Here is a 12433-nt window from a genome sequence, read left to right on the forward strand (position 1 = left end):
CACCAGAGGTAATTTACCAGCTAGTCAGTTCTCTCCTGCTCTGCTACAGAGCAGCACCTGCACCATCTCTCTCGGTTTCCTCACATTTAGCCCCGAACCACCGCCCTGCCCGCCCCTTTCATCTCCCATCCCCGCTGGGCGAAACCCGCATGCAAATCCGCACCAAGGGGGTCCTGTTTAAATACAAACTGCTGATCGCAGGAGCCTCAGTCCCTCCCCAGACACTGCAGTGCCCAGTGCTGTCTGCTGGGGAGTCTGTTCCGTCATCCGACCACCATGGACTCGTTCTTCACCTTCCTTTTCCTCTTAGCCACCCATTCCGGTGAGTGTTTGTGGGAGGGGGACGGGGAAAATCCTTCTTCTGTTGTGCCCGATGGAGGAATGCCCCTTGACTTCAATAGGGCAGGGTGAGTCCCCGGTGAGCGGTCTGAACCATGGTATAATGTCTGAAATTCCCTCCTTCTCCAGGAGTCCTGGCCCAAATCCAGCTGGTCCAGTCCGGGCCAGGAGCGGTGAAGCCTGGAGATACCCTCACCCTGACCTGCACCGTGTCTGGTTACACCATTTCTTCTGGTGGCAACTGGGGCTGGATCCGGCAGCCTGCAGGAAAAGGGCTGGAGTGGATGGGAGATATATATGCAGCTAGTGGGGGTACACGCTATGCCCCAGCTTTCCAGAGCCGGATCACCATCTCTGCAGACACCTCCAAGAACCAGTTCTCCCTGCAGCTTCGCTCCATGACAGCTGCAGACACGGCCACGTATTACTGTGCGAGAGACACAGTGACATAGAGCAAAGCAGGGACTGTACAAAAAGGGGAAGCAGTTTCCATACCGACATTCAGCGCTGTCACTTTCTTCTCAGGGTGACGCAGGTTCATAAGGAGAGAGAATCTATCGCAGTCAAGTTTCATAAAGCTAATAGAAGGCAATGAGTCGCTGATATTGCAGAGCAGCAGTAAAAGCAATGTTGCTTCTCATTACAGAGCCAAGGTTCAGCAAGGAAATCACAGGAAAACCATGTTCAGTCATTCCCAGCTGTGCCTGTCACGCTCCCCGGTCCGTTCATGCCCCCGCATTCACGCCTGTGCCTGGCTGGAGTAACGGGAGATGTCACTGTCCATGGGGCTGGGATAGGGAAACGGTTATCTATGAACACGTCATACCGGGATACGAACCCCAGGGCGAGGGAGAGCAATACCCAGGGATGGCGCTCAATAGCTGTGGTAACCTCGCTGTGAGAGCAGACATCGAATAGCAGTGTAAATACCTGGAAAACAGGAGTCCTGCTTTGTAGACGTGCTGGTCACTGAGTCAATGTCGCTGACCACAGGGAGTCACATTTTTAAAGGCATCCCGGTGCCTCGTGGGATTTTCAAAAGGCAGACAGGTGCCTTTTTCCCCCACTGAAATCGAGGGGTACTGGGCTCCTGGGTGATTTTAAAGGCACCCCACGAGCCCCTAAGCCCCGTTGGAAGTCTGCCTCATCCTCTCTTTCAAAATTAACTTTGCCAAACAGATTCGCCTCCATGTCGTTCAGGAAAAACGAATGAAAGGAATAATCCAGTTGATAGGTTTAAATGTATCCCCTTCGTTCTATGTGTAAAAGAATAAATGCAGCCACTCAGCTGGACTGGAAAGGAAAGAAAAGACTGGACAGGACAGGACAGGAATGAATCAATGTAATTCAGACAATGTGATCTCTAAGAACAGTAACACTTCTCATACAGCACATTCCATGGTTTGTTAGGGCAAAGTATAGATCTCAAAGTGCTTTACGAAGGAGGTAATTTTAAAGACTGGGGAAACCGAGGGACATAGTGATGCCAGGTCTCAGTGCAGCGCTATATCCACTAGACCACACTGCCTCCGACGTGACTTTTATACTCTGGTTTCTGCACAGTTAATTCAGGCTGGGCCTAATGCAAGGATCTATGTCTGCTGTATGTTGCTGTCACGTCCCAGAGGGACAGCCCCAGACAGACAGACAACTCCCTGCCTTCTCTTATATTCTCCTGGTGTAACCCGCATGCAAATCGCTGCTCCGGGGGGGGGCTTCCTCTTTAAATATAAACCTCTGGTTCTTGCAGCTCAGACACTGAGGAGAGGGTGAATCTCTGACTGACTGCTGCCCTGAACTGACAAACCATGGAGTCCCTACTGCTTTTCACTTTGCTGTTATCTGCCATGAGTTGTAAGTATTTTTGGAGACGGCCGGAAACAAAAGATCATACCCGAACCTTGGCATCTGCGGAGAAAACCTGGGGTAAGAATAATAAGGCTCATAATCATTTTCCCTCTTCCCAGGCGTCCACTCGCAAGTTCAGATTGCCCAGTCTGGCCAAGGAGAAGTGAAACCTGGAGAGACCCTCACGCTGACCTGCGCTGTCTCTGGAGACTCCAGCAATATCATCTCTAGTGGCTGTTGCTACTGGAGCTGGATCCGGCAGAGTCCCGGCAAAGGGCTGGAATGGATGGGACGTATAAATAGAGGTGGAAGCACAAGCTATGCCACCTCCCTCCAAAGCAGGATCACCATCACTGTAGATTCGTCCAAGAACCAGTTCTCCCTGCAGCTCCGCTCGCTGACAGCTGCAAACACGGCCACCTACAACTGTGCCAGACACACAGTGACACAGAGCAACGCAGGGACTGTACAAAAAGGGGAAGCGGTCTCTAAAAACATATTTTATTTTAAGAAAGACAAAAACAAAGATGCCTCAAACACCACGTCTCTAAATACTTAGCCTAAAATGTGATCTGTCTATAAAGGGATGTGGTGCTGGAACAACGCATCATACAGAATCATAGCAGATGAGGGTTGGAAGGGATCTGAGGAGGTATCTAGTCCTACCCCCTGCTCCAAGCAGGGCCAACCCCAACTAAACCATCCCAGCCAGGGCTGTCTGAGACATGCCAACATTACAGCAATTGACATAACGGAAAGACAAGGACAAAGAGAGACACTGGGGAAGAAGGAGACGAGGTATATAACCCTGAGTCAGGTGCAAGCTTTGCCCCCAAGGCAGTGCGGCCTTCTCTGCTACCATATCACTGCAAAGAGGATGTGGACAAGTTGGAGAGAGTCCAGAGGAGGGCAACACAAATCGTCAGGGGGCTGGAGCACATGACTTATGGGGAGAGGCTGGGGGAACTAGGCTTGTTTAGTCTGCAGAAGAGGAGAATGAGGGGGGATTTGATAACAGGCTTTAACTACCTGAAAGGGGGTTCCAGGGAGGATAGAGCTAGGCTGTTCTCAGTGGTGGCAGATGACAGAACAAGGAGCAACGGTCTCAAGTTGCAGTGGGAGAGGTCTAGGTTGGATATTGGGGGAAAAAAATTTTCCCTAGGCGGGTGGTGAAGCACTGGAATGGGTTACCTGGGGAGGTGGTGGAATCTCCATCCTTAGAGGTTTTTAAGGCCTGGCTTGACAAAGCCCTGGCTGGGATGATTTAGTTGGGGTTGGTCCTGCTGTGAGCAGAGGGTAGGACCAGATGACCTCCTACAGTCCCTTCCATCCCTCATCTTCTGTGATTCTCTGTTCCATATGTGCCCCAGTCACTGCTCTGCCTTCTGTGCAATCCCTCTGAGCACATGCAGTCGCTGGGAATGGGAACATTTCTCAGGCAAAGTCAAATCTTGTGTCTCGCTCTTGTGCCTTTATAAGTAGACGCCAAGGAAGGGATCGTCCTCTAGCCAGACCTCCTGCTGCCAGGCCCGTCAATCTCCCATCCCCTGTTTGTGAAACCTGCAGGCAAATCCCTGCTCCCCCCTCCTTAAATACACACCTCTGATTCTAGCAGCCTCAGTCTCTGCCCAGACACAGAACTGGCCTGTCCACCTCAGGCATTTCCCTCATTCACCAGCTCCCATTAGGAAACCGGACTTCTTTTTGTCCCTCCCGGCTGCTCCGTCACTTCAGCATTGGAGGCTCCTGCAGTGCCTTGGGCAGGAGAGTTCAAAGGACGTTCGGTGACCATGTCAAGCCGTCCACACCCCGTGGGATGCTGTCAGCTATCGGTGTCTGTCTCCCCTCGCCCTTAAATATGACAACCTCTATTCCCAAAGTCCTGTATTCCGTAAAATCTGGGGCGTCTCCTACCTCGACCACGTCATTAATGAAGAGGTTTGGATCATCATCACCGCACGGGCTGGGTCATCATGTGGCATTGGGAGCTGAGGGTGAGGGACTCATGGACGGGAGGTGTCTTCAAGAGGAAAAGCAAGGAAAATCTCCCTACAACACACACAGACACACACACTGCACACTGAGCAGGTCACATCTCCTTTAGTAGGAAGCAGCAGCAGCGAAGGACACAAATGTGCACACGAACAAGGGTTAGCATGCACACACAGACACACAGAGATGGTCTTATTTAGCCTCCAGTAAGAGGTAGCAAAGACAGAAACACACAACAGCTGATCAGGACTCCTTCCCTCCAGTGTAGGGGAGCAGGGACACACAAACACACAATGAACTGGTCTTCTGCGTAGAAGCAGGCAGCACAAACACACACTGGCCTTTCTTCTTGCACAGGACTCATTCAAGCGAACAGAGCAGCAATGCTACACAAATGTGTGTGCACCCATGCGCTACGACAAACTCCTACAAGGAGGCAGGGTGCCCGCGTGGATTACAAATCAGGGTCCTGCATTCCTGACTCCATTGCAGGTGAGCGAGGGAAGTCACTTCAACAACCCGTGCCTCGGTTTCCCCATCTCTAACATAGAGATAAGGCTCCTTAATTACTTTGTAGAAGCACTTTGACCTCTTCTGGGCGGGGGAAGTGCTATTGAAGTGCAAGGTATTATTAATATTGTATCTACTAGGAAAGAGATGCACAAACACGCACGCGCGCACACACACACACACACACACACACAGCGACAAGGCCCTGTTTTATCAAGTAAAGCACAACACACGCTCAGACACAAACACACACTCAGCTGCTCTGCCTCCTTCCAAGAATAGGTGGCTGTGAAACACGCTCATACACGCTCCACCCAGCAGATGGCCACAACACCCAAACAATCACACACACTCACACACAGCTATGGCGGGCCCAGATCTCATTTCACCCAGCTAGGCAGATCAGCACACCTACACACGGCATTGGGGAGCACAGGTGGGTGCTCACACTCAGGGCTCACTCAAGTAGCAGCGGGAGCAGAGGGGCTTTAAGCCGCGTGGCAGCGCATGTCATACATTAACCAGTGTTCGGTGTCACTTACAGATTGCACGTCGTCCCGCAAATAAAGGAATTCTGCCCCGGTCCCGGTGTCAGACGCTGGCCCGTGCAAGGGGGGGATTCCTGTCAAGGCCCAGCTCTCCCTGCTCTGCCCTTTCATCTCCCGTCCCCGCTGGGCCAAACCCACATGCAAATCCCCGCCTGCTTAAACACAAACCCCCGACCCTGCGCGTCCCAGCCCCTCCTCAGGCACCGAGAGGAGCAGCCCCGGATTGCTACAGCTCTGAGAGATGGCCCTGCTGCTGCCTGCTCTTTTCTGCCTCCTGGCGGCTCCCTGGCGTGAGTATCTCAGGACCACGCTTTCCCCGTGCCGCGTGGGCAGATTCTCACTGCTCTGTTTTTCTCCCTTTGCCAAGGTGCCCTCTCCCAGATCCGGCTGGTCCCGTCCGCCCCGGGCGTGCTGAAACCCGGAAACTCATACGCATACGAGCGTCCACACTCAGAAAGAGGAACCAATTAATCTGAATGGGACTGGAAACACATCATCACTTCTGTGAGAGAAGACAAAACACACACACACACACACACACACCAGTGATACAAGTCATCCCTTCCAGTAGGAGGGGCAGTGATACATGCACCCACAGAGACAAAGCGAAAGAGGTTGCGGGTGCTTTTTTGTTCCAACTGGACAGGGACAAGTGATTTTTTATTTTTCATAGAATTATAATAAAGTATCGGATGAGACTCCGGGTCCATCTAAATGAGTATCCTTCCCCCATTGCCAGAAGACAAATTTTCACCCCTAGGGGGCTCTTCTAGTTAAAAAGCACCTAATAATAAGGCGATGCATTTCTCCCCAGTCTCTGGTTCAGATTCTCCCCCTTTTTCTGTTCCTTCAAAGCCTTTGTGCTGACAAAACCCAGAACCTGCATCTCTGCCTCCCCTTTTCCTCCCCTGCACTATGGCTGCTTTTCACTCTCTGCTGCCTAAACCAGCCCTTCTCCCACATTCAGCTGCTGCTGCTGCTGCTCCTCCCCCATCAGACATTCCCATGAGAGTGTCATTTCCCTGAGGGCATGGTACATATCTAGTTCATATGCCCATCCCATTTCTCAATAGCCACTGCTCCAAAAGAGAGACCCTTTTATTTAAATGTTGTATAAACAGAAGAAAGAAAAGAAAGAAAGTTGAAGTGCAGACCGAGGGATATAAGCTAAACCCTACAAAGTCTCACCCAAATGGAAGTGTGCACTTGGGGTTAGACCAGTCTATATACAGGGGTTTAAATTGGTTCTGCCAAAACTAATTTCCCCTGTAGACAAGTCAAACTGGGGAACTTCATTCCTAAACCAGTCATGACACACTAGAACACTAAGGTCTGGTCTACACACAGCTTTTGTCCCCACATAACTACTTCAGTTCAGGGTGTAATGTTTTCACCCATGTAGTTATACCAATGTGAGATGGATATATGGCGCTTTATCCATTCCTCTTCTCCTCTGGGTCATGCAAAAGCATTTTGTCTGTGTTACCCCCGGAAGTCACGGTGTTTGAGAGAAAGACCAAGATTATGATTCCTGAATAGTGGCTGTCCCTGATCCATGGAATCATAGCACATGGGGGTTGGAAGGGACCTCAGGAGGTATCTAGTCCAACCCCCTGCTCAAAGCAGGACCGACCCCAACTAAATCACCTCGGCCAGGGTTTTGTGAAACCAGGCCTTGAAAACTGCTAAGGATGGAGATTCCACCACCTCCCTAGGTAACCCATTCCACTGCTTCACAACCCTCCTAGGGAAAAAGCTTTTCCTAATATCCAACCTGACCTTCTCCACTGCAACTTGAGACCGTTGCTCCTAGTTCTGTCATTTGCTTAGCTCCATCCTCCCTGCAACCCCCTTCAGGTAGTTAAAGGCTGTTAGCAAATCCCCCCTCGTTCTTCTCTTCTGCAGACTAAACAAGCCTCAATCTGCTGGCAATGCTCCCACTAATGAAGCCCAATATGTCATTAGCCTTCTTGGCAATAAGGGCACCCTGTTGACTCATCTCCAACTTCTTCTCCACGGTAACAGCCAGGTCCTTTTCTGCAGAACTGCTGCCTAGCGAGTCGGTTCCCGGTCTGTAGCAGTGCATGAGACTCCTTCGTCCTAAGGAAGAAGTGCTAAGTATTTCTCCTGTGTCACTCCATTCATGCCCACCCAGAGAAACCCGCATGCAAATACCGGTTTCAGTGGGTTGCTCTTTAAATACAAACCCCCGAGTCTAGGAGTCTCTATCTCTGCCCTGACATAGAACTGCCCATTCCTCCCTGTAGGGGAAATTTCCCACAGAGCATGAAAAGAAGAATGAAGTCCCTCCTTTTTTCCTTTCCCTGTTATCGGCCCCCACCTGTGAGTGACTCTTACAGAGCAGGAGAATTAGGGACAGATCCTCAGATTCATTCAGTGACTAATTCTTTCCATGCTTTCCTTCCCTTTTCCAGGTGTCCTCTCTCAGGTGCAGCTGGTGGAGTCTGGCCCGGGCGTGGTGAAGCCTGGACAGACCCTCACACTGACCTGTGCTGTCTCAGGTGTCTCCATCACTGACAGCACCTACGCTTGGAACTGGATCCGGCAGCCTCCCGGGAAACAGATGGAGTGGGTAGCACGTATATATCCACACGACGGGAGAAAGTGGTTTGCTGCGTCTCTCCAGAGCCGGACCACCATCTCTTCGGATAATGCCAAGAACCAGTTCTCCCTGCAGCTGGCCTCCCTCGTAGCTGCAGACACGGCCATTTATTTCTGCATGAGAGACGCACAGCGACACAGAGCAAAGCAGGAACTCATACAAAAAGGGGAAGCGGCTTGTCTAGACTCACTCGGGGCCTTTCACACCAAGATCTCCATTAGAAAGGGGGCGAGATGCTGAGCAAAGCGATATTGAGGAGGTGGAAAGACGGGATGGGAAAGTCCCTCGTCTCCTAACTCAGTTCCTTTTCACACAAAGACACAGAGATCACATCTCAATTCTTCCCGTTGGGAGATCAATCACGCACGACACCCTGTGTCCTCCACAGCAATGTGGGCCCCTCGCACTGACACACACCTTCTGTTTCAAACCTAGCTACACAACAACCCGGTCTGGATTGAACCCTCCCCATCTACACGGCAGGCAGGGATGTCTCCTTAAACCCATTTTACAGGGAGTGTCTGGGAGATTTAGGCACCGAACCGGAGATTTATTCCCTCTAACCTAGGGTCCTAGGGGAATGCCCAGAGCAATTGACAAGTGCACTGAGCTGAGCGCACAATGTCTCTCTATCTCGTATCAAGGGGACCTCTGTGCAAAGCGGACATCGCCATGTACTGAGAACTCACGCCCCTACCCTCTGTTATAGCCACCCTGAGAAAGCCACATGCAAATCCCTGCCCCGAGGGTTCCTCTTCAAATACAAACCCCTGAGTGTGGGAGTCTCAGTCTCTGCCCAGACACAGAACTGCCCATTCCTGCCTGCTGGAGAACTATCCCTCAGTGCATGAAAAGAAGAATGAAGTCTCTCCTGCTTTTCCTTTCCCTGTTATCGGCCCCCACCTGTGAGTGACTCTGACAGAGCAGGAGAATTAGGGACAGAGCCTCAGATTCACTGAGCAACTAATTCTTTCCATGCTTGGTTTCCCTTTTCCAGGTGTCCTCTCTCAGGTGCAGTTGGTGGAGTCCGGACAGGGCGTGGTGAAGCCCAGACAGACCCTCACACTGACCTGTGCTGTCTCGGGTGTCTCCATCACTAGCAGCACCTACGCTTGGAACTGGATCCGGCAGCCTCCCAGGAAAGGGCTGGAGTCGGTAGCACGTATATATCCGCACGACGGGAGAAAGTGGTTTGTTGCGTCTCTCCAGAGCCGGACCAGCATCTCTTCAGATAATGCCAAGAACCAGTTCTCCCTGCAGCTGGCCTCCCTCGCAGCTGCAGACACGGCCACGTATTACTGTGCCAGAGACGCACAGCGACACAGAGCAAAGCAGGGACTCGTACAAAAAGGGGAAGCGGCTTGTCTAGAGTCACTCGGGGCCTTTCACACAAACGTCTGCATTAGAACAAGGGCGAGACACTGAAGAAAGCGACATTGAGGCGTTGGAAAGAGGGAAAGGGAAAATTCTTCTCCTAACTCAGTTCCTGGTTAGAGAGACCCAGTCAGAGACACCTGCCCTTACCCCCCAGACTTAGCCCCCTTCACACAAAGCCCTGCTCCGTTTCCTGACCCCTGTTCCTTCCCCTTTGCTGTCATCTTCTGCCTTTTGTCTGAGCACCTGCCTTTTTAAAACAACTGGCTTTATCTCCAAATTCTCCTTCCAGCCCTTCTCAAATGATGGGAACAACTCAAACCCACTGGGTCAGGGGATCCCAGGTCCCTTAAATCCCGTTCAGGAATCCTAGCCACATGTGCAGATGTCAGATAAACAACAGACCTGCCCCTCCACCTCCCGGCACATCACTCAGTGGATGGACTCCAAGGATAAAGGTTGAAGTTTCTTGAGAAATTATGTCGCTTCCCATTCCAGACCTAAGAAATCACAGGAAAACCCCATCTCCCAGCATGTTCTATCATTCCCAGCTGTGCCTGTCACACTCCCTGGTCCATTCAGAGCCCCAGATTCACGGCTGTGCCTCGCTGGAGTAACGGGTGATGTCACTGTGCATAGGGCTGGGACAGGGAAACGGTGATCTATGAACACGTCACACCGGAATAGGAACTGCAAGGGGAGGGGGAGCAATAAAGAGGGAAAGCGCCCACAGCTGTTGTAAACCCAGTGTAAGAACAGACACAGAATACAACAGGAGTGTAAGTAACTGAAAACAGGAGTTCTGTTCGTATTAATATGACATCACTGCCCACATTCCCCAGCCCAGAAGGGGTCATTGCACTGGGCACCGGCTATCACAGACTGACAGACAGTCCCTGGGATAAAGAACTCCCCGTCTACACAGACAAAGGGGAAAGAGAGGCACAGATGGTGGAAACCACTTCCCAGGGTCACACTTCAGGCCAGTGACCCGCCCAACTGTAGCAGCGCGAATCTCCCTGGTCATTTATCCCCTCTGGGTGAAACCCACATATAAATCCCTTTCTGCATTCAATATTTCCATGAAAGTTTATCATCATCATCATCTTCGCACAAGAGAAGCGCCTTCCTATTTATACACTCCAGCTTACTCACAATTTAGATAAGTCTCTATGGGCGAGTCAAGAAGTTGGGGACAGATCCATGGATTCTTTCGATGGTTAATCCATTCTGCACTTTATTTTCCTTTTTCCCAGGTCTCCCAACCTCCTTCCCATTCACACATCCCTGTTCACCTAGAATGTAGGAAAAGGGAAGCGGGTCAAACCTTCAGGCGCCAGAAATTGTTCCCTGCAGGTCTCTCCTGTTCCATCCAGGGCAGCACGGTTGACATGAACCAGACCATGGAAAGAACCAAACACGTGTTACCAGCAGGTGTAACAAAGTCCCTGTGTCCGGACATGGGAGGCAGGTGGGACAGGCTAAGAAACAGAAGCCAGGATAATAATCTGGTCGGGTTTCCCTGGGGGTTAGAAAGGACCCGATACATCACAGAAGTGCTCAATTGTGCAGCCCCCACTAGTGGTGCCACAGTGAAGGTTGCAACAGGGATTTGGTTGGAAGCAGAATAATAAATCCAGGCTCAGATCCCCATCTCTGCTTCACACCTGGTGTGTCAGTTCAGGGGTTAGAGTAGAGACCGTGGTGCCAATGTGAGGTTATTTCACCCACAGATTCTCCACATACACCACTGCCCTCCCCTCCCCCGAAAAAATGACCCATCTCTAGCGCTGTAAGTAAAGATCTCTGCTCCTATTTAAAGTCAGGCAAACCCACGTGTTGTTATGGAAAAGACGAGCACTGGACCAGACCTTCCACGCACTGAGCTCCTTGTCCTTGGAAATATACAGGTGAGATTTGCAAGGCTGTCTGGAGATCTGCACCCCACGTTCCCCATAACTGTAGCTATCTGACTGCCTTAACAATGATGCACCTCTTCATCCAACCAACAACCAGCCATCAATAACCAATAAGCAGGCATCAGTCATCAATGAGGGTTGAGTTGGGGAAGCATCAGGGGTCAGTGTTTGGCACTTGGGCCCAACATTCGAGTTCATCAAAGCCTGCTTTGTTCACAGGAATGAGTGAATTGACACCGTCATTTGATGAGGGGCGGTGTCAGTTTAAACTGCATTCACTCAGCATTTCTGTGTTTTCCTCTTCTGCAGCGATGGAGCAAAGCGCGTATCTGTCTGTCCAACACTCTCTGTCTGTCCAGGAGGGGCACAGAGAGGCAGAGGGCCCTGTCCTTTTTATCAGCTCTCTCTGTCTCCTTCTTGGGCATTCACACTTTATGCAAATCCCCGCCCCGGGCTCAATGTTGAAGTAGCGGCCCCGGGGCACCCAGACCCGCCATCCCGTCCCCAGGAGCTGAGCTGCCCCTGGCCAGGTCTTTGTCCCCTCCTAGCACACAATGAATTCTCTGGAACTGGATCCGCCAGGCCCCTGGCAAAGGGCTGGAGTGGATGGTAAGATGGAGCGGTGGTATAAACTATTCCCCGGCTTTCCAGGGCCGAGCCACCATCTCTGCAGACACCTCCAAGAACCAGTTCTCCCTGCAGCTCCGCTCGCTGGCAGCTGCAGACACAGCCACGTATGACTGCACCGTAAGGAGACAGTGACACAGAGCAAAGCAGCGACTGTACAAAAAGGGGACGCGATTCTAAACAGAGCTGTGAGGAGAAGTTAGCTGGGACTGATGGCTCCAGACCCCATCCTCCGTGGGATCCTGACCAGTTTCCTTCCCTGCAGCAGGGAGCAGCAAGCGCACACCCACCCATCAACACACAGAAGATGTGTGAAAACCATCCTGAAAAAAGCTGCCCTCCAGGACATTCAGACACCAGAAAACAAGATTAAATTTCACTCAGCTTCTCCAGAATTACCCCATTCTTATGCATCTAATTAAATATGTTTGCATTGAAATATCTAGGGACAGCGAGACAGACAGAGAGACACAAGAGAGATGCAAGGAAATGTAGGATTTAGATGAGTACCAGGCTAGGAGCAGGGTTAGGGTTAAAGAAAGGTTATGGTTAATGTTTAGGTATAAAATGAGTCTTCCAGTTGGGCTGGGGTGTAGGGTTGGGTGTAGAGTTAGGGCTCATTGAATGCTGTGACTCAACATGATCCTGGCAGG

At 51.2% G+C, this 12433-nt stretch overlaps 1 protein-coding gene across 1 annotated transcript; it reads left to right on the forward strand.

Annotated features, from left to right (window-relative positions):
* The first annotated feature begins 226 nt into the window (after positions 1–226).
* On the forward strand, positions 227–11915 carry LOC137142720 (uncharacterized). Its single transcript, XM_067532175.1, has 7 exons — positions 227–322; positions 469–778; positions 811–845; positions 2364–2639; positions 7673–7837; positions 8858–9201; positions 11805–11915. Exons 1-7 carry the CDS (start codon positions 277–279, stop codon positions 11913–11915), a joined length of 1287 nt encoding a protein of 428 aa, XP_067388276.1. The 5' UTR covers positions 227–276.
* Positions 11916–12433: the final 518 nt, after the last annotated feature.

This window comes from Emydura macquarii, unplaced genomic scaffold (assembly GCF_026122565.2).
Source record: "Emydura macquarii macquarii isolate MOO-44397 ecotype Brisbane River unplaced genomic scaffold, CSIRO-AGI_Emac_v2 contig_3244, whole genome shotgun sequence".
Lineage (NCBI taxonomy): Eukaryota > Metazoa > Chordata > Testudines > Chelidae > Emydura > Emydura macquarii.

What these genes read in the sequence shown, in the direction of transcription:
- LOC137142720 (XM_067532175.1), top strand. Translation starts at nt 277, where the DNA reads ATGGACTCGTTCTTCACCTTCCTTTTCCTCTTAGCCACCCATTCCG. An exon ending in ACGTATTACTGTGCGAGAGA is followed by an intron (nt 779 to 810) that starts CACAGTGACATA and finishes CAGGGACTGTAC; the next exon opens with AAAAAGGGGAAGCAGTTTCC. An exon ending in TTTCCATACCGACATTCAGC is followed by an intron (nt 846 to 2,363) that starts GCTGTCACTTTC and finishes TGAAACCTGGAG; the next exon opens with AGACCCTCACGCTGACCTGC.